General features: G+C 45.2%; 1 protein-coding gene across 1 annotated transcript; it reads left to right on the top strand.

Moving 5' to 3' along the window:
- Nucleotides 1–4,960: 4,960 nt before the first annotated feature.
- LOC138312656 (uncharacterized PE-PGRS family protein PE_PGRS54-like) lies at nt 4,961–20,521 on the top strand (the record flags this gene model as incomplete). Its single annotated transcript, XM_069253442.1, has 10 exons — nt 4,961–4,964; nt 5,122–5,199; nt 5,985–6,253; nt 10,074–10,293; nt 10,676–10,885; nt 12,766–17,655; nt 17,767–18,725; nt 18,767–19,181; nt 19,213–19,698; nt 19,754–20,521. Coding segments are annotated over exons 1-10 (8,299 nt in total), but the record flags the coding sequence as incomplete, so codon positions are not given.
- Between the last annotated feature and the right edge of the window lie 9 nt (nt 20,522–20,530).

Below are 20,530 nucleotides of genomic sequence, written 5' to 3'. Positions count from 1 at the left end.
TCTAATGGACATTCCTTATATAGCCCTAGTTAAAATATATCCGTCTAATTGCCATTCCCTATATATCGTTAGTTATAGTCTCTATCCGTTTAATGGACATTCCCTATATAGCCCTAGTTATAATATATATCCGTCTAATGGATATTCCTTATATAGCCCTAGTTATAATATATATCCGTCTAATGGACATTCCTTATATAGCCCTAGTTATAATATATATCCGTCTAATTGCCATTCCCTATATATCGTTAGTTATAGTCTCTATCCGTCTAATGGACATTCCCTACATAGCCCTAGTTATAATATATATCCGTCTAATGGATATTCCTTATATAGCCCTAGTTATAATATATATCCGTCTAATGGACATTCCTTATATAGCCCTAGTTATAATATATATATCCGTCTAATGGACATTCCTTATATAGCCCTAGTTATAATATATATCCGTCTAATGGACATTCCTTATATAGCCCTAGTTATAATATATATCCGTCTAATGGACATTCCCTATAAATACCTAGTTATAGTCTATCTGTCTAATGGAAATTCCCTAAATTATGCAAATATTTCATGGGTTACTGTGCTCTAGTTCATAATATAATGTATTAACCCGAGGTTCGGCCTCGTGCAATATGATATTTGTTGATTACCACCACCGAGGGGTAAATATTATGAACTAGTGCACAGAAACCTCATGAAATATTTGTTTTATTATATAATCACTATTTTTTTAGTTGAATATTTTATAAAACGAATACGAAAATCACTTTAAATAAAACAAAATCAACAGCACCGTACCGTACGGAGAAGCTTCAAGTCCTATTGAAGATTGGGGTGTTACCCACGTACGTCACGTTGTATCTCCGGTTTGAATGTCTTATTGTCTTCTTTAACATTATTAGACCTGCATGCAGCCTCGATAAACGTCTACATGACTTGATTCGAGATCTATAAAGCTAGCGCGAAATTGAGCGTGAACCTTTGTGACGTCATAATAACGTAACTCACTGTTACGCGCGATTCCTCGGAAGTTTATATTAATTAAAAATCGTTGAAAATATTGTATTTCCTCGAATATGAATTGGTGTAAACAAATTATGTAATAAATATACCTATATCCGTCTAATGGACATTCCCCTATATAGCTACATGTCACTAGTTATATAACCTTTTTCCATCTGATTTACTTAAGATGCTCCACCACCGACAGAGCATAAATGATATTTATCATTTGAACAATAATTAGTGTTTAATCGTGTACATATGTCTAATTAACACAAAAAAATAGTATAAAATAATGTCTTTTGCCTTTGGTGCATGCGCAAACAGTACTTAATTCCATATAAGATATAGTGCCACGGGTTTTTTTCGGGATGCAATTAATTATTTTTCATATTTTTAACTTGAAGTAAAATTAGAAGCTCATTCAATGGTGGTAATTGTGTAAAGTAAGTAACTTTTGTACCTGAAGAAAAACATTAAATCGTCTGCTCCTGTTTTTGATAGTGAAAAATACCATTTGTCAGCGATAGGGCGTCTTTAAAAAATCAACCGAACTATATATCTAAATTGTATGTGTATTTTCATATATTCAAAGCAAAAATATACCTTACATATACATTTTAGACCTATGTAAAATGTATATGTTTGCTTAATAAAGTACATGTACACCTGTATGATATATACATAATTAACGGGTGAAAATACCTCTCACTTCTTGTCATATTTTCATCGGGTGTAAATACCTCTCACTTCTTGTCATATTTTCATCGGGTGAAAATACCTCTCACTTCTTGTCATATTTTCATCACATACTCTAAAGCTTTCATAGAACGTATGCTGATTTACTTATCAATGTATGTATCGGCTGTTTCACTGAATCAGGCCAATATAACCGATAGAATACAAGTGGCCTCTTATAGTGGTGTTATTACATCTATATCCATTAGCCGGATGAGATTTTCAGTGATCCCGATTTTGAACTCAAAGCTGTACTCGGTTCTTTCTGTGATAAACAGCCAATGTCGACAGATACGGTTTCTTGTTGTGTTTGGCGATATTTTAACGTTGATAAACATTGCCAATATTTAAAATAAGATGTTGTAATTTTGAAAACTTTCTAATTTCAGGTATAAGAACGTTTGTAGGAAGTCAAAACCCCTAAGAAATCTATGTAAATCTTATGATTTAGTAACTTTAAAAGGAAACCAAAATATATCCGGAAATCGTAATAATTCTAATGTTATATTTTTCCGAAAATATTCTTAAATGTTAAAGTTGTATTTCTGGTAATTTTCATTGTAACGATATGTCGCTTTAATATTTGATATTTGAACATGGACATGTAACTTAATGATGAAGCTCCACAAAACCATATGTCAGCCTGTAAGAGAGCCGAAATCTAGGGATCATATATTCCTGGTTTTGAATAAAACGCCTTCAATCACCGCCATGTTCAGTACCTTCGGGTTTTGTCGGAATTCCGAATCGTATCACGTGTCTGACGTCCACACGTCCTGCACGTGGTGATCAAGGTAACTAGCGTAAGCGCAACATGTGTTTTGTTTACGTTTTCCTTCTGGCTAAAATGTGTATGTCCACGGAGCGAGTATTTGAAACATCCAATACACGCATTGACGTAATTCAATATTGTGTGTATCAAATATTGTAATGAGCGGGGAATTAATTTCTTTGTAAATCCAGTTTGCTGATGTCGACCACATATTTTGTTTATGAAAAATTGTTGACATTTTCTCCCTTGGTTTTACAACTCTCGTGTTTACTTCGAGATTGTCGCGACGACGTTCGGAAGAGTTCGGAATGATTTCGGCATCTTTCGAGCCTATTTTCCACGTGTACACGTTAAAAAATACTTCCAGTGCTGTAACTTTATAAAAAGTGGTAAAATTAGAAAGTTTTAAACTCAGACAGACGGCGAAAAATATGTATAACACTTAAAACAGTTTTTCATTACGACAAAAAGAGCGAAAGTGATAGACCATACAACTTTAAGTGGATATGAAGATACGGCTATGTTAACTTATGATTTTTTTGTCTTTGAAGAGATGATGAAATTGATAATTTTAGTAATTAATAAAGAATTATACAAAATGAAACTCAGATTCTGACCGGTTTTATTAGGTCACCTGGGACGAAATCTCAAGTGACCTATTCTAATCGCCTTTTGTCCGTCGTCGTGCGTCGTATGTCCATAAACAATTTACATTTTCGACTTCTTCTCCAAAACTGCTGAAGCAATTTCAATGAAATTTTCACAAACCTTCTAAGGCATAAGGCCAATCAAAATTGTGAATTATATGGTCCCCACCCCCCCCCAGGGAGCTATGGGAGGGGCCAAAAGGGGTAAAATTGACTAAAATTTCAAAAATCTTCTCCACTCACATATGTGAGTGAATTAAATACTCTTTCATAGATAGAAAGGTCCTAAGGTCCTTTACAAAAATTGTGAATTATATGACCCTGGGGTCTCAGGTTTCCCCCTGGGGAGGGGGGTTAAGTTTACTATAGTTTATATAGGGAAAACACATTTTTGAGTGTTGTTTAATCATTTGTAATAGGAAATGAGTCAAATATATTGCCAGAATTATCAGTATGAGATGGCCATTGAATCCTATTAACCAATTTTCCATGACTGACCCCATGGGGCCTGAGGGGCGGGGTCAAAAGGGGTCAAATAGGCTATAACTTCAAAAATCTTCTCTGAAATTCTGGAAATGGTAGAATCACATACTCTTCATAGATGGAAAGGTCTTGAGGTCCTCTACAAAAAATGTGAATTATATGACCCTGGGGTCTCACGTTTCCCCCTCCTGAGGGGCGGGGGTCAAAAGGGGTCAAATAGGCTTTAACTTCAAAAATCTTCTTCTGAAATTCTGGAAATGGTAGAATCACATACTCTTCATAGATGGAAAGGTCTTGAGGTCCTCTAAAAAATTGCGAATTATATGACCCTGGGGTCTCACGTTTCCCGCTGGGGAGGGGGTCAAGTTTACTAAAGTTTATATAGGGAAAACACATTTATGAACATTTTTTTGCTCAATTTTCATAGGAAATGAGTCAAACATGTTTAGAATTATTAGCCTTCGAGATGACATTTTAATATCATATCTATATTGGTCCTGGTCAACCCCCTGGGGGCAGAGGGGCGGGGCCAATAGGGGCAAATAGGCTAAAATTTTAAAAATTTTCTTCTTTAATACTGGAAACGGTAGATTGATCAAATAATCTTCATAGATGGACATGTCTTAAGGTGTTTTATGAAAAATTGTGAATTATATGACCCTGGGGTCTCACGTTTCCCCCTGGGGAGGGGGTCAAGTTTACTATAGTTTATATGGGGAAAACACACATTTATGAGCATTTTTTGCTCAATTTTCATAGGAAAGGAGTCAAAATTGTTTAGAATTATTAGCCTGAGATAAGATTTTAATATCATATCCATATTGGTCATGGCCGACCCCCAGGGGCCAGAGGGGCGGAGCCAAAAGGGGTCAAAATGGTAATTTCAAAAATCTTCTTTTTGAATTCACAGATTTGATGGAACCAGATGCTCTTGATAGATTGGAAAGTCTTAAGGCCCTTTACAAAACTTTGTGAATTTTCATGGCCCTGGGAATCTCAGATTTTCCCCTGGAGAGGGGGTCAAATTTACTATAGTTTATATAGGAAAAACACATTTAGTAACATTATTTGCTTAGTTTTCATAGGAAATTAGTCAATCAGGGTTAGAATTATTAGCCTGAGATAGCATTTTAACATCATATCCATATTGGTCCTGGCCGACCCCCAGGGGCCAGAGGGGTGGGGGCCAAAAGGGGTCAAAATGGATAACATTTCAAAAATCTTTCTTCTGAATCCACAGATTTGATGGAACCAAATAATCTTCATAGATTAAAAAGTCTTATTTATAAAATCACTGACTGACTTCAAGAGCCTGATGGGTAAATATATAGTGTTTATATGCATGTCTTTGTTTCATTCTGTATCTGAACTCAGGTGACCGCTAAGGCCCATGGGCCTCTTGTTGGTGTTGAAATCGTTATTTCAGAAATAATTTTAATATGAATTTAATTTTAAAATCTCGTTTCTTTACCCTAGGTCGCCATCCTTTACAGAACGTGCTGATGATCCCTCTCATTATTTCACTTGTCTGTGGACTCGACGTAACAATTGCACGTGAGTAATTTTTAAAGATGAGTCAGTTTTACGTTTTGGCCAAATTTCTGACCAATTAATTTCTTATGATACTTGAAATATTATTAGTATGAAAAACTATACATACCATATGTACATGTATAATGATAGTCATTGAGAATGTACATTTTGATGATTTTTTTTTTCTCCATTTGATGAACCAAAGTTAGACAATATTGAATATGAAAAATCTGGAGATTTAATTACCTAAAAGAAGCAGACAAAAAACATTAAAAGGTATAACAAATAACAAATAATAAATCAATTGTTGAAGTGTTTAGGAGGCAGCTGTGAGTTTTCATTGTTCGTTCCATTAATTATGGTACGTAATGGTGGTAATCAGACCGATATATAGGCGAAAACACAGTAAGTTTATGATACATGTATTATGCAATTGACGGATGAAATATATAAAAGATAATATTCCGGAGAATATTACAAATGATTGATTTTGACAGAGCCCAAAGAGTCTGTGTCATTGAATTTGAAAGTGTAAACACATGTACGCAGTCATTGGCGTTTTTTTTCAGATTTTCGTCATATTATCAAATTTAGGTTAAATTGTTTCATAGTGATGCTACTTGTAGGTCAACATCAATGAGAGAAGTTATCATCATTTCTTAGATGCAAGTGTTCGCCAAGGATACACTTCAAATTAAAAAGTGTAATCCAATTGCTACATAAACCGATCTGCGAATGTTTTGAGGGCAAGGATGGACCCGGGATACACTTATGACCAAGTTTTATTTAAACGTTGATTTTTACAGAGACTGTTCTGGGCACGATCGGGGCGAGTGTGGGCCCGGGATACACTTACTACCAAGAACCAGGGAGTGAACCTTCAGCCTGGATCAACTTCGCCTTCCCTTTGCCTGCTCCGTCCAACTTGACCCAGGTGCAATTCTACAACCACAGGAATCTCGGCCAGGGCATCACAGGGAAGATCTTACTGTGGGAGGTAGACTCCGCAGGGGGTCATTATACACTCATCTTCAAGCAGCCTTTTCAGTATAACGCTGCTGTAGGACTCCAAACGGTATGTCTTTATGTACTTTTTAGCTCAGCTGGCCTGAAGGATCGGTGAGCTTATTTCATGGCGCGGTGTCCATCCTCCGTCAACTTTTCACAAAATTTCCTTCTAGTCACAAATGACAGGATAGATTTTGACCAAATTTGGTTTGACGTTTTCTTGGGTAAATGGGAAACAATCTTGTATAAACGGGGCGGGGCCGAATAAGGAAAATATTGCAAATTCTTTAAAATCCTTCTTCTTCCGTATGAATGAAGGGATTTGGTTCCAATTTGGTCTGAAGCTTCCTTGGGTGAAGGGGAGCCATTTTCTATAAACGGTCGGCCTGTTCCCCTAGGGCATGAGGGGCGGCGCCCAATAAGGGAAATACAGCAAATTCTTTAAAATCCTTCTTCTGCATGTAGGAATGGGATTTGGTTCTAATTTGATCTGAAGCTTCCTTATGTGAAGGGGAACCAATCTTGTTTAAATGGTGGGCCTTAGCCCAAAGGGGCATGAGGGGCAGGTCCCAATAGGGGAAATGTTGCAAATTCTTTAAAAATCCTTCTTCTGTAGGATTGAAGGGAATTAGTTTTAATCTGGTCTATTGGTGAAGGGGAATAGATTTTTTTACAGATGGTGGATCTGTACCCCCGGGGTTTAAGGTGCGTGGCCCAATAGGGGACATATAGCCAATCATTTTTTTGCCTTCTGTGGGAATAAAGGCGTTTAATTCTCATTTGGTCTGAAGCTTCCTTGGGTGAAGGGGAACCAATTTTGAATAAACGGTTTGTTTGGTCTCCCAGGGGCCTGAGGTTGGGACCAAATATGGAAAATGTAACACATTTTTTAAGATCCTTCTGTAGAAAAAGATAGATTAAGTTCAATTCTAAAGCCTTCAAGTTGGTAGCTTGTATTCTTAGCCTGGAACAGGTGAGGATACATGTCCAATAGGCCTCTAGTTCAGGTCTGGAGTCAGGAAGTCTTTTATTTGGTTAGAAATCCATCTTCATTTCTGCGCCGATATATTTTCTGATGCACACAGTATTTTATGGGAATCATTGTTCAAATATTTCATGCAAACTTTTCCGTTGATTTCCAGCACAAAAACATGGCAGCTTGTAAAACTTTCAAATGGCTTCAATGAAAATTGTAATCTATGCATTATTGCTACTCATATTTCAGCATTAGCAAAATTCCCACTGAAGAGCGGATTAATAATGCACAAATTGAGTTAATAAATTTCGTCCGTTCGTTGTCATCCGCAACAAAATTGACCAAAAATAACAAATTTTCCAGTACATATGATAACGAAATGCGGATATTTTACGAATAAAAGCAAAATTCGCGATTCTGGATGCTCTCTCATGAAGAGTATAATTGGTCCAACATTGCGGATATGTATCGAACAATTAATACGAATCTATAACGCATATATTGAGAAATGAGATTGGAAGAATTGCGATTGTTACGGAAACATTACGATTGTGGAGATAATATTGGAAAAAAACGGTTGTGTTGCGCATGTGGGTCATCTGTACTGCGGTTATAAAAATAAGCGTGTTAGTCCTTCCCACATAATTTTTCACAACACCACAGCAACATGTCAAATAAGCAGGATAGGTAGAGGAAGAAGGCACCTTCAGATACAGACAAGTCCCAGACTGTTGACTACCAGGACTGGGAAAGGAATGGAGGTAGTTTCTGGTCTTAGTGATACCCATGATGAACCGGAGACACTTGCTGCTATTGGCAAAGGGAGGGAAAACGTGTAAGAAGAAAACAAGAACCCGGCAATAGAGACGATGAAGAAGCTTTATTATCAGAACGAGAGAACGCTGCGTTTGAGTGGTTGAAGAAACCCGCATCAGGTTGAGAAAGCGTCTGTTCAAGGACACGAACAGGAAACGAGCTGGAAGCTTCCTCTTAATTTCTTCATGACAAATGGAGGGTGTTTATACCCGGTATGTGAAGCTGGACAGGGTCTGGAAAAATCTCACAGCCAGTCCTAGACTAATTGCGCCTCCATGCATATTGCTTTTTCTTTATTTTATACAAGGGGCCTTGTTGCCCAGGGTTACTGACCAAGGTCCGTGTCATCTTTATTCTGAAAATGGTTTGTTTTTTAGATCTGAAAGGAAACCAGATGAGTGAGTTGAACATTTTTTATGAAGTTTGGAAAGACACAGGAATATTCTACACCTCCATGGTCTCAAACAGCTCTTTGTGTTGTTCTCTGTCTTAAAAGCAAATGCATGACTTGGACAAATCGATTGGTGCGTTGCTGGATCACATACGTTTTATTGATGAAAAGACACGCAACAACATTTTATTAGTTTACTTTAAAGGATTGGAATAAATTGGACAAGGCTTTGTATATGAATTAATTCATCATTGCGTTAATCATTACATTAGTTATTTCATTCGTCTTCATTTCGGAATATTCAAATTCAGCCATCACTTATAACGCCTTCATAATTTAACATTTGAGTGTAAATTAAGTAATTAAAGTTTATTTAGATTATCATATGACGCAAAATCTTACCGAAGCGTGAACTAGAAGTAGTCCGATCCTACTCTGGGTTTGTATTCATATGTCGTTGCGTTTACGCTAATTTGAACGCAACTCTTCCCCATTGACTATATATAGCCTAGGGGCATATGTAAATATATTAGCGTATAATCGCAATGACGTATGGACATAAACGGAGTGCAGGTTCGGACAACGTTTAGTTCACGCCTCGATAAATTTTGCGTCATAAGTTGACGGATTTCAAAATGACAATAAAGAGTTTTTATTAGATCCAATTAAATCACAAATGTTCGGGAAATTCCATAGTTACGTCAGTATGTGTGTACGGTAACTCATCTCACCTAAATATACAGAATATCTGATTGTCGGAGAACAACTCTGGGAGCGTCTAAGCGAATAATAGGTAAACAGGTCATGTACAGGATTCTAGAAAAAAAAAACCCATTACAGGTAGCCTCTCCGAAACAGTATCATCAGCTTTACCCCCCTGTCTTTGCATTCAAAATAAGCTTACACAAACAATGCAAACACTTGTCTATCCTCCGTACTATAAAATAAAAATATTGAATATGAATAATTTAGTCTATATCTCATTCGCAGACCGATACATACATTAAAAACATTCATCAACAGCTCAACGGTCATACCATCAACAGGCTATATCACAGTAACTTTCCTCGGTTGAAAATCAAATATGGCGGCTGGCTCCACTTCGGACCGCATCACTCCCCTGACAACGATACATATCGGTGGTCGTTCCGCCTCGGTTATCTGATTTTTTTTATTCGAAATGAACTTTATTGTTATATGAAAAACTGGATTTTTTTTCATAAATAATGGAAAGCTGTCATTGTTAACTTATATTTCAAATCAAACTGCAGTTATACATTCAACAATCGGAATTACATCTACGGCCATCATGACTTCCATAGTTAACTAGCTTAGCATCCAACATCGTTTAAAATTTGATCACGAACATGTAAAAATAGACCTATTTATGTGAATACATGTATATAAATTGAACTGTGTTTTGATTGCGTAAAGGTGGTATGAACGCAATGGGATACAGTAGCGCTACATTGAATATGTCTGTATCCCATTCCGTTCATACCACCTTTAACGCAATCAAAACACTTTTCAATCTCTATCTGGATCTATTTTGTGCGCAATGCATTCGCAAATCTTCCTAATCGCCATTGGGACCAAGACTTAAACCTGGTCAACATTAAACTCGTAACAAAATGTGTTTATTCCATACACATCTTGAATTCATTCTAGACAGGTAGCTAATAGCTCCATTTTACCTGACCTTAGGTGGATATCGTGGGAAGTCCCCTCCTCATTAACTCCAGAACCTACCTGGGATGGAGTTATGACCAGTCTACAGGCCCGATCAGTTATATCTACGCGTCTTCGGCCCGGAATGGAACCCTCATATCCTATATCGGCGGGGAACAACTGGTTGTGGGTCAGACGTTTTACTTCTACATCGTTAAAGCTTTCTTCTTTTCCATCCAGGCAACAATTGACTTAAGTAAGTGACTTATTTTCAATCCAAATAATATTTAATGAAATTCAGTGTATTATTTTACGCATAATAAGAAAACAGTTATCCCGTCAAGATATTTCCAAGGAATTTGGCAGTAAATACATTTTGGTCTGAGCTGTGTCAGACTTTTATTGAATTAATGCATGACATCTGAGTTATGGTAAACCTTGGAGACTACAAAACAATTTGACCATCATCGTTTTCAATCTGCAAAATGTATATCTACGGTACGTTCATTTAATTACTTTATTGGACATTTTACATTTGTATAGATATAAAAAATCTGATATCTACTCCTTTGTTAACAAATGACCAATATTTTTCTTTGTATGTTTGATTCGTTTCTTGTAAATTTACTTAACTACAGATCCTGATATCCCAACGACAACCACCACCACCACCACAACTACAACAACAACTACCACCACAACTACCACTACCACACCGCCTCCCACCACAACTACCACACCGCCTCCCACCACCACTACCACACCTACGACCACCACTACCACCACACCTACAACCACCACTACAACCACACCTACAACTACAACAACGGCGACGACAACTACCACAGGTAAGTCCATTTTATATGGATTTTTTTTTATAGTTTTATTAAATCATTTTCCAAAACCCGAATGAGGAGAGGATGTTTAGTTCCAAGTCGCTTATCCGTCATCTTAGATAATGCATTGCTTAGAATGTGATTGGTTCAAAATGTATAAACGAGAATGTTTCCCAAAATTTTTATATCGCTGTTCACAGATGAAGCGTTGAACTGTTTTCAGTTAGCTATAAAATCAGAATAGGTTGGATTACAATGCGAAAACGTGGCTGAATTTATTCTTTATACACTGTATTTCAATTCAAAACACATGATAAACCTATATAGCATAGTAAATCTTTGCTCAGATGATTTGAAGATTGTCTAATACCTTATTGGATTATATACATACATGTATGAAAATTCTTAAATTAAAATTATAGTTTCTGCGATATCAAACCAAGAAAAACTATACTTTAGAATCTACGTTATGTTATCAACAAAATATTGCGCGCATATATATCTGTTTTACATTAAAAAACACTTTTGATTTTGTTTGTTTGGTTGATCATTAACAGCCATGGTAATGTAAGGACGGCCTCCCATGTGCATGCTGTGTGTTTTGGAAGACTGTGGTATATTCGTGTTGTATCTTCTTGTATAGTGAAACTCATGTCCTTTTTATAGTGATATAAGTATATTACCGAAGACATCAAGCAACACACCCTACCGGTCACAATCATACATCGTGTCAGGCGGTGTCAAGGGAGACGTTTCGTAGAAGAAAATAAAAAAGAACAAAAGATAAGAACCTATATTTAGTTGTTCGATCATGCGATAGGGGCAGCAGTCTACTGAAAAATGAAGAAATGATTTAGGAACTAAAATGTATCCGCTGCCTTGTATGTTGTTCACTATGCTGGTAAGCGTTTTCGCGTGCGTAATTTAGAAAATATAGTTATAACAGTAACATTCAACAAGAAAAAGTCATCTAATCATTGAAATCTGCGATAATTCTATAAACTGAATCCGGTTTTAGCTCTGTTTCTCGTTTAGATATATATCTGCTTGAATATATAACAAAAATCATACATTTCAACCATAATATGACATATCCGCCTATACTGTGCGCGAAATACAGGACAAAGTATAATACAATAAAACATAAATTTTGCTTCTACGCATTGGCTAAAAACTCTACTGTTCCGGGCAACTTGAATATTTGGATTCTTGACCGTGAATTGAACACCGAGTAAATATTTATCATGTACGTTCCCCCAGACGACATTTTTCTATGTAAAAGAAGCGTAAATAGCGTAGCCCGGTTTGTACGATTAGCCCCAAGTGTGTACGGAAACCAATTTTGTATAAACGGTGGGTCTGGTCCCCAAGGGGCGGGCCCAATAGGAGAAATTCCGAATAATAGCAAATTCTTCAAAATATTTCTTCAGAAGAAATGAAGGGATTTTGTTTTAATTTAGAATGAAGCTTCTTGGGTTACAGAGGGGGGAGGGGCGGCAAAAAGACACGTTGCACACCTGTCCCTCCTGAGGCTGTTTCGACCTTGTCACGTCCCTGCAACAAAAATTTACTATTTCCGCGGTAAAACTCTAACGTTATTTTCAGAAATCGGGCTGGTTTTACTATAAAGATCACAAACAACAGGATTTATGTTTGAAGTATCATACAAATTTCAAGGATGGAGAATATAGACTTGCATTCGCGCTTTTCTTCGAACTTTATTCAAAATGGCGGGATATCATACTGTACCTGAAAATTGTAATTAATCGTCAAAGTAATGGTCGGATGTGAAGGCTATTGATATACTCGAGATAACAGTTTTACAACATCTTGTAACCCTTGGGTAGAATATCCTTATGTCTCATATCCATTTATGATCGTTGCACTGGCAGTACGGGAGCAGTGGGTGTCACTGGCGTTACGGGAGCGGATGGTGTCACCGGCAGTACAGGAGCAGATGGTATCACCGGTAGTACGGGAGAGCAGAGATGGTATCACCGGCAGTACGGGACAACAGGGCTTGACTGGCAGTACGGGAACACAGGGATTGACTGGCAGTACGGGAGCAGTGGGTGTCACTGGCGTTACGGGAGCGGATGGTGTCACCGGCAGTACAGGAGCAGATGGTATCACCGGTAGTACGGGAGCAGATGGTATCACCGGCAGTACGGGACAACAGGGCTTGACTGGCAGTACGGGAACACAGGGATTGACTGGCAGTACGGGAGCAGTGGGTGTCACTGGCGTTACGGGAGCGGATGGTGTCACCGGCAGTACAGGAGCAGATGGTATCACCGGTAGTACGGGAGCAGATGGTATCACCGGCAGTACGGGACAACAGGGCTTGACTGGCAGTACGGGAACACAGGGATTGACTGGCAGTACGGGAGCAGTGGGTGTCACTGGCGTTACGGGAGCGGATGGTGTCACCGGCAGTACAGGAGCAGATGGTATCACCGGTAGTACGGGAGCAGATGGTATCACCGGCAGTACGGGACAACAGGGCTTGACTGGCAGTACGGGAACACAGGGATTGACTGGCAGTACGGGAGCAGTGGGTGTCACTGGCGTTACGGGAGCGGATGGTGTCACCGGCAGTACAGGAGCAGATGGTATCACCGGTAGTACGGGAGCAGATGGTATCACCGGCAGTACGGGACAACAGGGCTTGACTGGCAGTACGGGAACACAGGGATTGACTGGCAGTACGGGAGCAGTGGGTGTCACTGGCGTTACGGGAGCGGATGGTGTCACCGGCAGTACAGGAGCAGATGGTATCACCGGTAGTACGGGAGCAGATGGTATCACCGGCAGTACGGGACAACAGGGCTTGACTGGCAGTACGGGAACACAGGGATTGACTGGCAGTACGGGAGCAGTGGGTGTCACTGGCGTTACGGGAGCGGATGGTGTCACCGGCAGTACAGGAGCAGATGGTATCACCGGTAGTACGGGAGCAGATGGTATCACCGGCAGTACGGGACAACAGGGCTTGACTGGCAGTACGGGAACACAGGGATTGACTGGCAGTACGGGAGCAGTGGGTGTCACTGGCGTTACGGGAGCGGATGGTGTCACTGGCAGTACGGGAGCAGATGGTATCACCGGTAGTACGGGAGCAGATGGTATCACCGGCAGTACGGGACAACAGGGCTTGACTGGCAGTACGGGAACACAGCTGAGGACACATGGGTTGACTGGCAGTACGGGAGCAGCAGGGGGTGTCACTGGCGTTACGGGAGCGGATGGTGTCACCGGCAGTACAGGAGCAGATGGTATCACCGGTAGTACGGGAGCAGATGGTATCACCGGCAGTACGGGACAACAGGGCTTGACTGGCAGTACGGGAACACAGGGATTGACTGGCAGTACGGGAGCAGTGGGTGTCACTGGCGTTACGGGAGCGGATGGTGTCACCGGCAGTACAGGAGCAGATGGTATCACCGGTAGTACGGGAGCAGATGGTATCACCGGCAGTACGGGACAACAGGGCTTGACTGGCAGTACGGGAACACAGGGATTGACTGGCAGTACGGGAGCAGTGGGTGTCACTGGCGTTACGGGAGCGGATGGTGTCACCGGCAGTACAGGAGCAGATGGTATCACCGGTAGTACGGGAGCAGATGGTATCACCGGCAGTACGGGACAACAGGGCTTGACTGGCAGTACGGGAACACAGGGATTGACTGGCAGTACGGGAGCAGTGGGTGTCACTGGCGTTACGGGAGCGGATGGTGTCACCGGCAGTACAGGAGCAGATGGTATCACCGGTAGTACGGGAGCAGATGGTATCACCGGCAGTACGGGACAACAGGGCTTGACTGGCAGTACGGGAACACAGGGATTGACTGGCAGTACGGGAGCAGTGGGTGTCACTGGCGTTACGGGAGCGGATGGTGTCACCGGCAGTACAGGAGCAGATGGTATCACCGGTAGTACGGGAGCAGATGGTATCACCGGCAGTACGGGACAACAGGGCTTGACTGGCAGTACGGGAACACAGGGATTGACTGGCAGTACGGGAGCAGTGGGTGTCACTGGCGTTACGGGAGCGGATGGTGTCACCGGCAGTACAGGAGCAGATGGTATCACCGGTAGTACGGGAGCAGATGGTATCACCGGCAGTACGGGACAACAGGGCTTGACTGGCAGTACGGGAACACAGGGATTGACTGGCAGTACGGGAGCAGTGGGTGTCACTGGCGTTACGGGAGCGGATGGTGTCACCGGCAGTACAGGAGCAGATGGTATCACCGGTAGTACGGGAGCAGATGGTATCACCGGCAGTACGGGACAACAGGGCTTGACTGGCAGTACGGGAACACAGGGATTGACTGGCAGTACGGGAGCAGTGGGTGTCACTGGCGTTACGGGAGCGGATGGTGTCACCGGCAGTACAGGAGCAGATGGTATCACCGGTAGTACGGGAGCAGATGGTATCACCGGCAGTACGGGACAACAGGGCTTGACTGGCAGTACGGGAACACAGGGATTGACTGGCAGTACGGGAGCAGTGGGTGTCACTGGCGTTACGGGAGCGGATGGTGTCACCGGCAGTACAGGAGCAGATGGTATCACCGGTAGTACGGGAGCAGATGGTATCACCGGCAGTACGGGACAACAGGGCTTGACTGGCAGTACGGGAACACAGGGATTGACTGGCAGTACGGGAGCAGTGGGTGTCACTGGCGTTACGGGAGCGGATGGTGTCACCGGCAGTACAGGAGCAGATGGTATCACCGGTAGTACGGGAGCAGATGGTATCACCGGCAGTACGGGACAACAGGGCTTGACTGGCAGTACGGGAACACAGGGATTGACTGGCAGTACGGGAGCAGTGGGTGTCACTGGCGTTACGGGAGCGGATGGTGTCACCGGCAGTACAGGAGCAGATGGTATCACCGGTAGTACGGGAGCAGATGGTATCACCGGCAGTACGGGACAACAGGGCTTGACTGGCAGTACGGGAACACAGGGATTGACTGGCAGTACGGGAGCAGTGGGTGTCACTGGCGTTACGGGAGCGGATGGTGTCACCGGCAGTACAGGAGCAGATGGTATCACCGGTAGTACGGGAGCAGATGGTATCACCGGCAGTACGGGACAACAGGGCTTGACTGGCAGTACGGGAACACAGGGATTGACTGGCAGTACGGGAGCAGTGGGTGTCACTGGCGTTACGGGAGCGGATGGTGTCACCGGCAGTACAGGAGCAGATGGTATCACCGGTAGTACGGGAGCAGATGGTATCACCGGCAGTACGGGACAACAGGGCTTGACTGGCAGTACGGGAACACAGGGATTGACTGGCAGTACGGGAGCAGTGGGTGTCACTGGCGTTACGGGAGCGGATGGTGTCACCGGCAGTACAGGAGCAGATGGTATCACCGGTAGTACGGGAGCAGATGGTATCACCGGCAGTACGGGACAACAGGGCTTGACTGGCAGTACGGGAACACAGGGATTGACTGGCAGTACGGGAGCAGTGGGTGTCACTGGCGTTACGGGAGCGGATGGTGTCACCGGCAGTACAGGAGCAGATGGTATCACCGGTAGTACGGGAGCAGATGGTATCACCGGCAGTACGGGACAACAGGGCTTGACTGGCAGTACGGGAACACAGGGATTGACTGGCAGTACGGGAGCAGTGGGTGTCACTGGCGTTACGGGAGCGGATGGTGTCACCGGCAGTACAGGAGCAGATGGTATCACCGGTAGTACGGGAGCAGATGGTATCACCGGCAGTACGGGACAACAGGGCTTGACTGGCAGTACGGGAACACAGGGATTGACTGGCAGTACGGGAGCAGTGGGTGTCACTGGCGTTACGGGAGCGGATGGTGTCACCGGCAGTACAGGAGCAGATGGTATCACCGGTAGTACGGGAGCAGATGGTATCACCGGCAGTACGGGACAACAGGGCTTGACTGGCAGTACGGGAACACAGGGATTGACTGGCAGTACGGGAGCAGTGGGTGTCACTGGCGTTACGGGAGCGGATGGTGTCACCGGCAGTACAGGAGCAGATGGTATCACCGGTAGTACGGGAGCAGATGGTATCACCGGCAGTACGGGACAACAGGGCTTGACTGGCAGTACGGGAACACAGGGATTGACTGGCAGTACGGGAGCAGTGGGTGTCACTGGCGTTACGGGAGCGGATGGTGTCACCGGCAGTACAGGAGCAGATGGTATCACCGGTAGTACGGGAGCAGATGGTATCACCGGCAGTACGGGACAACAGGGCTTGACTGGCAGTACGGGAACACAGGGATTGACTGGCAGTACGGGAGCAGTGGGTGTCACTGGCGTTACGGGAGCGGATGGTGTCACCGGCAGTACAGGAGCAGATGGTATCACCGGTAGTACGGGAGCAGATGGTATCACCGGCAGTACGGGACAACAGGGCTTGACTGGCAGTACGGGAACACAGGGATTGACTGGCAGTACGGGAGCAGTGGGTGTCACTGGCGTTACGGGAGCGGATGGTGTCACCGGCAGTACAGGAGCAGATGGTATCACCGGTAGTACGGGAGCAGATGGTATCACCGGCAGTACGGGACAACAGGGCTTGACTGGCAGTACGGGAACACAGGGATTGACTGGCAGTACGGGAGCAGTGGGTGTCACTGGCGTTACGGGAGCGGATGGTGTCACCGGCAGTACAGGAGCAGATGGTATCACCGGTAGTACGGGAGCAGATGGTATCACACGGCAGTACGGGACAACAGGGCTTGACTGGCAGTACGGGAACACAGGGATTGACTGGCAGTACGGGAGCAGTGGGTGTCACTGGCGTTACGGGAGCGGATGGTGTCACCGGCAGTACAGGAGCAGATGGTATCACCGGTAGTACGGGAGCAGATGGTATCACCGGCAGTACGGGACAACAGGGCTTGACTGGCAGTACGGGAACACAGGGATTGACTGGCAGTACGGGAGCAGTCTGGGTGTCACTGGCGTTACGGGAGCGGATGGTGTCACCGGCAGTACAGGAGCAGATGGTATCACCGGTAGTACGGGAGCAGATGGTATCACCGGCAGTACGGGACAACAGGGCTTGACTGGCAGTACGGGAACACAGGGATTGACTGGCAGTACGGGAGCAGTGGGTGTCACTGGCGTTACGGGAGCGGATGGTGTCACCGGCAGTACAGGAGCAGATGGTATCACCGGTAGTACGGGAGCAGATGGTATCACCGGCAGTACGGGACAACAGGGCTTGACTGGCAGTACGGGAACACAGGGATTGACTGGCAGTACGGGAGCAGTGGGTGTCACTGGCGTTACGGGAGCGGATGGTGTCACCGGCAGTACAGGAGCAGATGGTATCACCGGTAGTACGGGAGCAGATGGTATCACCGGCAGTACGGGACAACAGGGCTTGACTGGCAGTACGGGAACACAGGGATTGACTGGCAGTACGGGAGCAGTGGGTGTCACTGGCGTTACGGGAGCGGATGGTGTCACCGGCAGTACAGGAGCAGATGGTATCACCGGTAGTACGGGAGCAGATGGTATCACCGGCAGTACGGGACAACAGGGCTTGACTGGCAGTACGGGAACACAGGGATTGACTGGCAGTACGGGAGCAGTGGGTGTCACTGGCGTTACGGGAGCGGATGGTGTCACCGGCAGTACAGGAGCAGATGGTATCACCGGTAGTACGGGAGCAGATGGTATCACCGGCAGTACGGGACAACAGGGCTTGACTGGCAGTACGGGAACACAGGGATTGACTGGCAGTACGGGAGCAGTGGGTGTCACTGGCGTTACGGGAGCGGATGGTGTCACCGGCAGTACAGGAGCAGATGGTATCACCGGTAGTAGGGAGCAGATGGTATCACCGGCAGTACGGGACAACAGGGCTTGACTGGCAGTACGGGAACACAGGGATTGACTGGCAGTACGGGAGCAGTGGGTGTCACTGGCGTTACGGGAGCGGATGGTGTCACCGGCAGTACAGGAGCAGATGGTATCACCGGTAGTACGGGAGCAGATGGTATCACCGGCAGTACGGGACAACAGGGCTTGACTGGCAGTACGGGAACACAGGGATTGACTGGCAGTACGGGAGCAGTGGGTGTCACTGGCGTTACGGGAGCGGATGGTGTCACCGGCAGTACAGGAGCAGATGGTATCACCGGTAGTACGGGAGCAGATGGTATCACCGGCAGTACGGGACAACAGGGCTTGACTGGCAGTACGGGAACACAGGGATTGACTGGCAGTACGGGAGCAGTGGGTGTCACTGGCGTTACGGGAGCGGATGGTGTCACCGGCAGTACAGGAGCAGATGGTATCACCGGTAGTACGGGAGCAGATGGTATCACCGGCAGTACGGGACAGATCGGGCTTGACTGGCAGTACGGGAACACAGGGATTGACTGGCAGTACGGGAGCAGTGGGTGTCACTGGCGTTACGGGAGCGGATGGTGTCACCGGCAGTACAGGAGCAGATGGTATCACCGGTAGTACGGGAGCAGATGGTATCACCGGCAGTACGGGACAACAGGGCTTGACTGGCAGTACGGGAACACAGGGATTGACTGGCAGTACGGGAGCAGTGGGTGTCACTGGCGTTACGGGAGCGGATGGTGTCACCGGCAGTACAGGAGCAGATGGTATCACCGGTAGTACGGGAGCAGATGGTATCACCGGCAGTACGGGACAACAGGGCTTGACTGGCAGTACGGGAACACAGGGATTGACTGGCAGTACGGGAGCAGTGGGTGTCACTGGCGTTACGGGAGCGGATGGTGTCACCGGCAGTACAGGAGCAGATGGTATCACCGGTAGTACGGGAGCAGATGGTATCACCGGCAGTACGGGACAACAGGGCTTGACTGGCAGTACGGGAACACAGGGATTGACTGGCAGTACGGGAGCAGTGGGTGTCACTGGCGTTACGGGGGGATGGTGTCACCGGCAGTACAGGAGCAGATGGTATCACCGGTAGTACGGGAGCAGATGGTATCACCGGCAGTACGGGACAACAGGGCTTGACTGGCAGTACGGGAACACAGGGATTGACTGGCAGTACGGGAGCAGTGGGTGTCACTGGCGTTACGGGAGCGGATGGTGTCACCGGCAGTACAGGAGCAGATGGTATCACCGGTAGTACGGGAGCAGATGGTATCACCGGCAGTACGGGACAACAGGGCTTGACTGGCAGTACGGGAACACAGGGATTGACTGGCAGTACGGGAGCAGTGGGTGTCACTGGCGTTACGGGAGCGGATGGTGTCACCGGCAGTACAGGAGCAGATGGTATCACCGGTAGTACGGGAGCAGATGGTATCACCGGCAGTACGGGACAACAGGGCTTGACTGGCAGTACGGGAACACAGGGATTGACTGGCAGTACGGGAGCAGTGGGTGTCACTGGCGTTACGGGAGCGGATGGTGTCACCGGCAGTACAGGAGCAGATGGTATCACCGGTAGTACGGGAGCAGATGGTATCACCGGCAGTACGGGACAACAGGGCTTGACTGGCAGTACGGGAACACAGGGATTGACTGGCAGTACGGGAGCAGTGGGTGTCACTGGCGTTACGGGAGCGGATGGTGTCACCGGCAGTACAGGAGCAGATGGTATCACCGGTAGTACGGGAGCAGATGGTATCACCGGCAGTACGGGACAACAGGGCTTGACTG

Source organism: Argopecten irradians, unplaced genomic scaffold (assembly GCF_041381155.1).
Source record: "Argopecten irradians isolate NY unplaced genomic scaffold, Ai_NY scaffold_0412, whole genome shotgun sequence".
NCBI classification, from domain to species: Eukaryota; Metazoa; Mollusca; class Bivalvia; order Pectinida; family Pectinidae; genus Argopecten; species Argopecten irradians.
The sequence above is the reverse complement of the archived record's forward strand: the minus strand, read 5'-3'. Positions and strand labels throughout refer to the sequence as shown.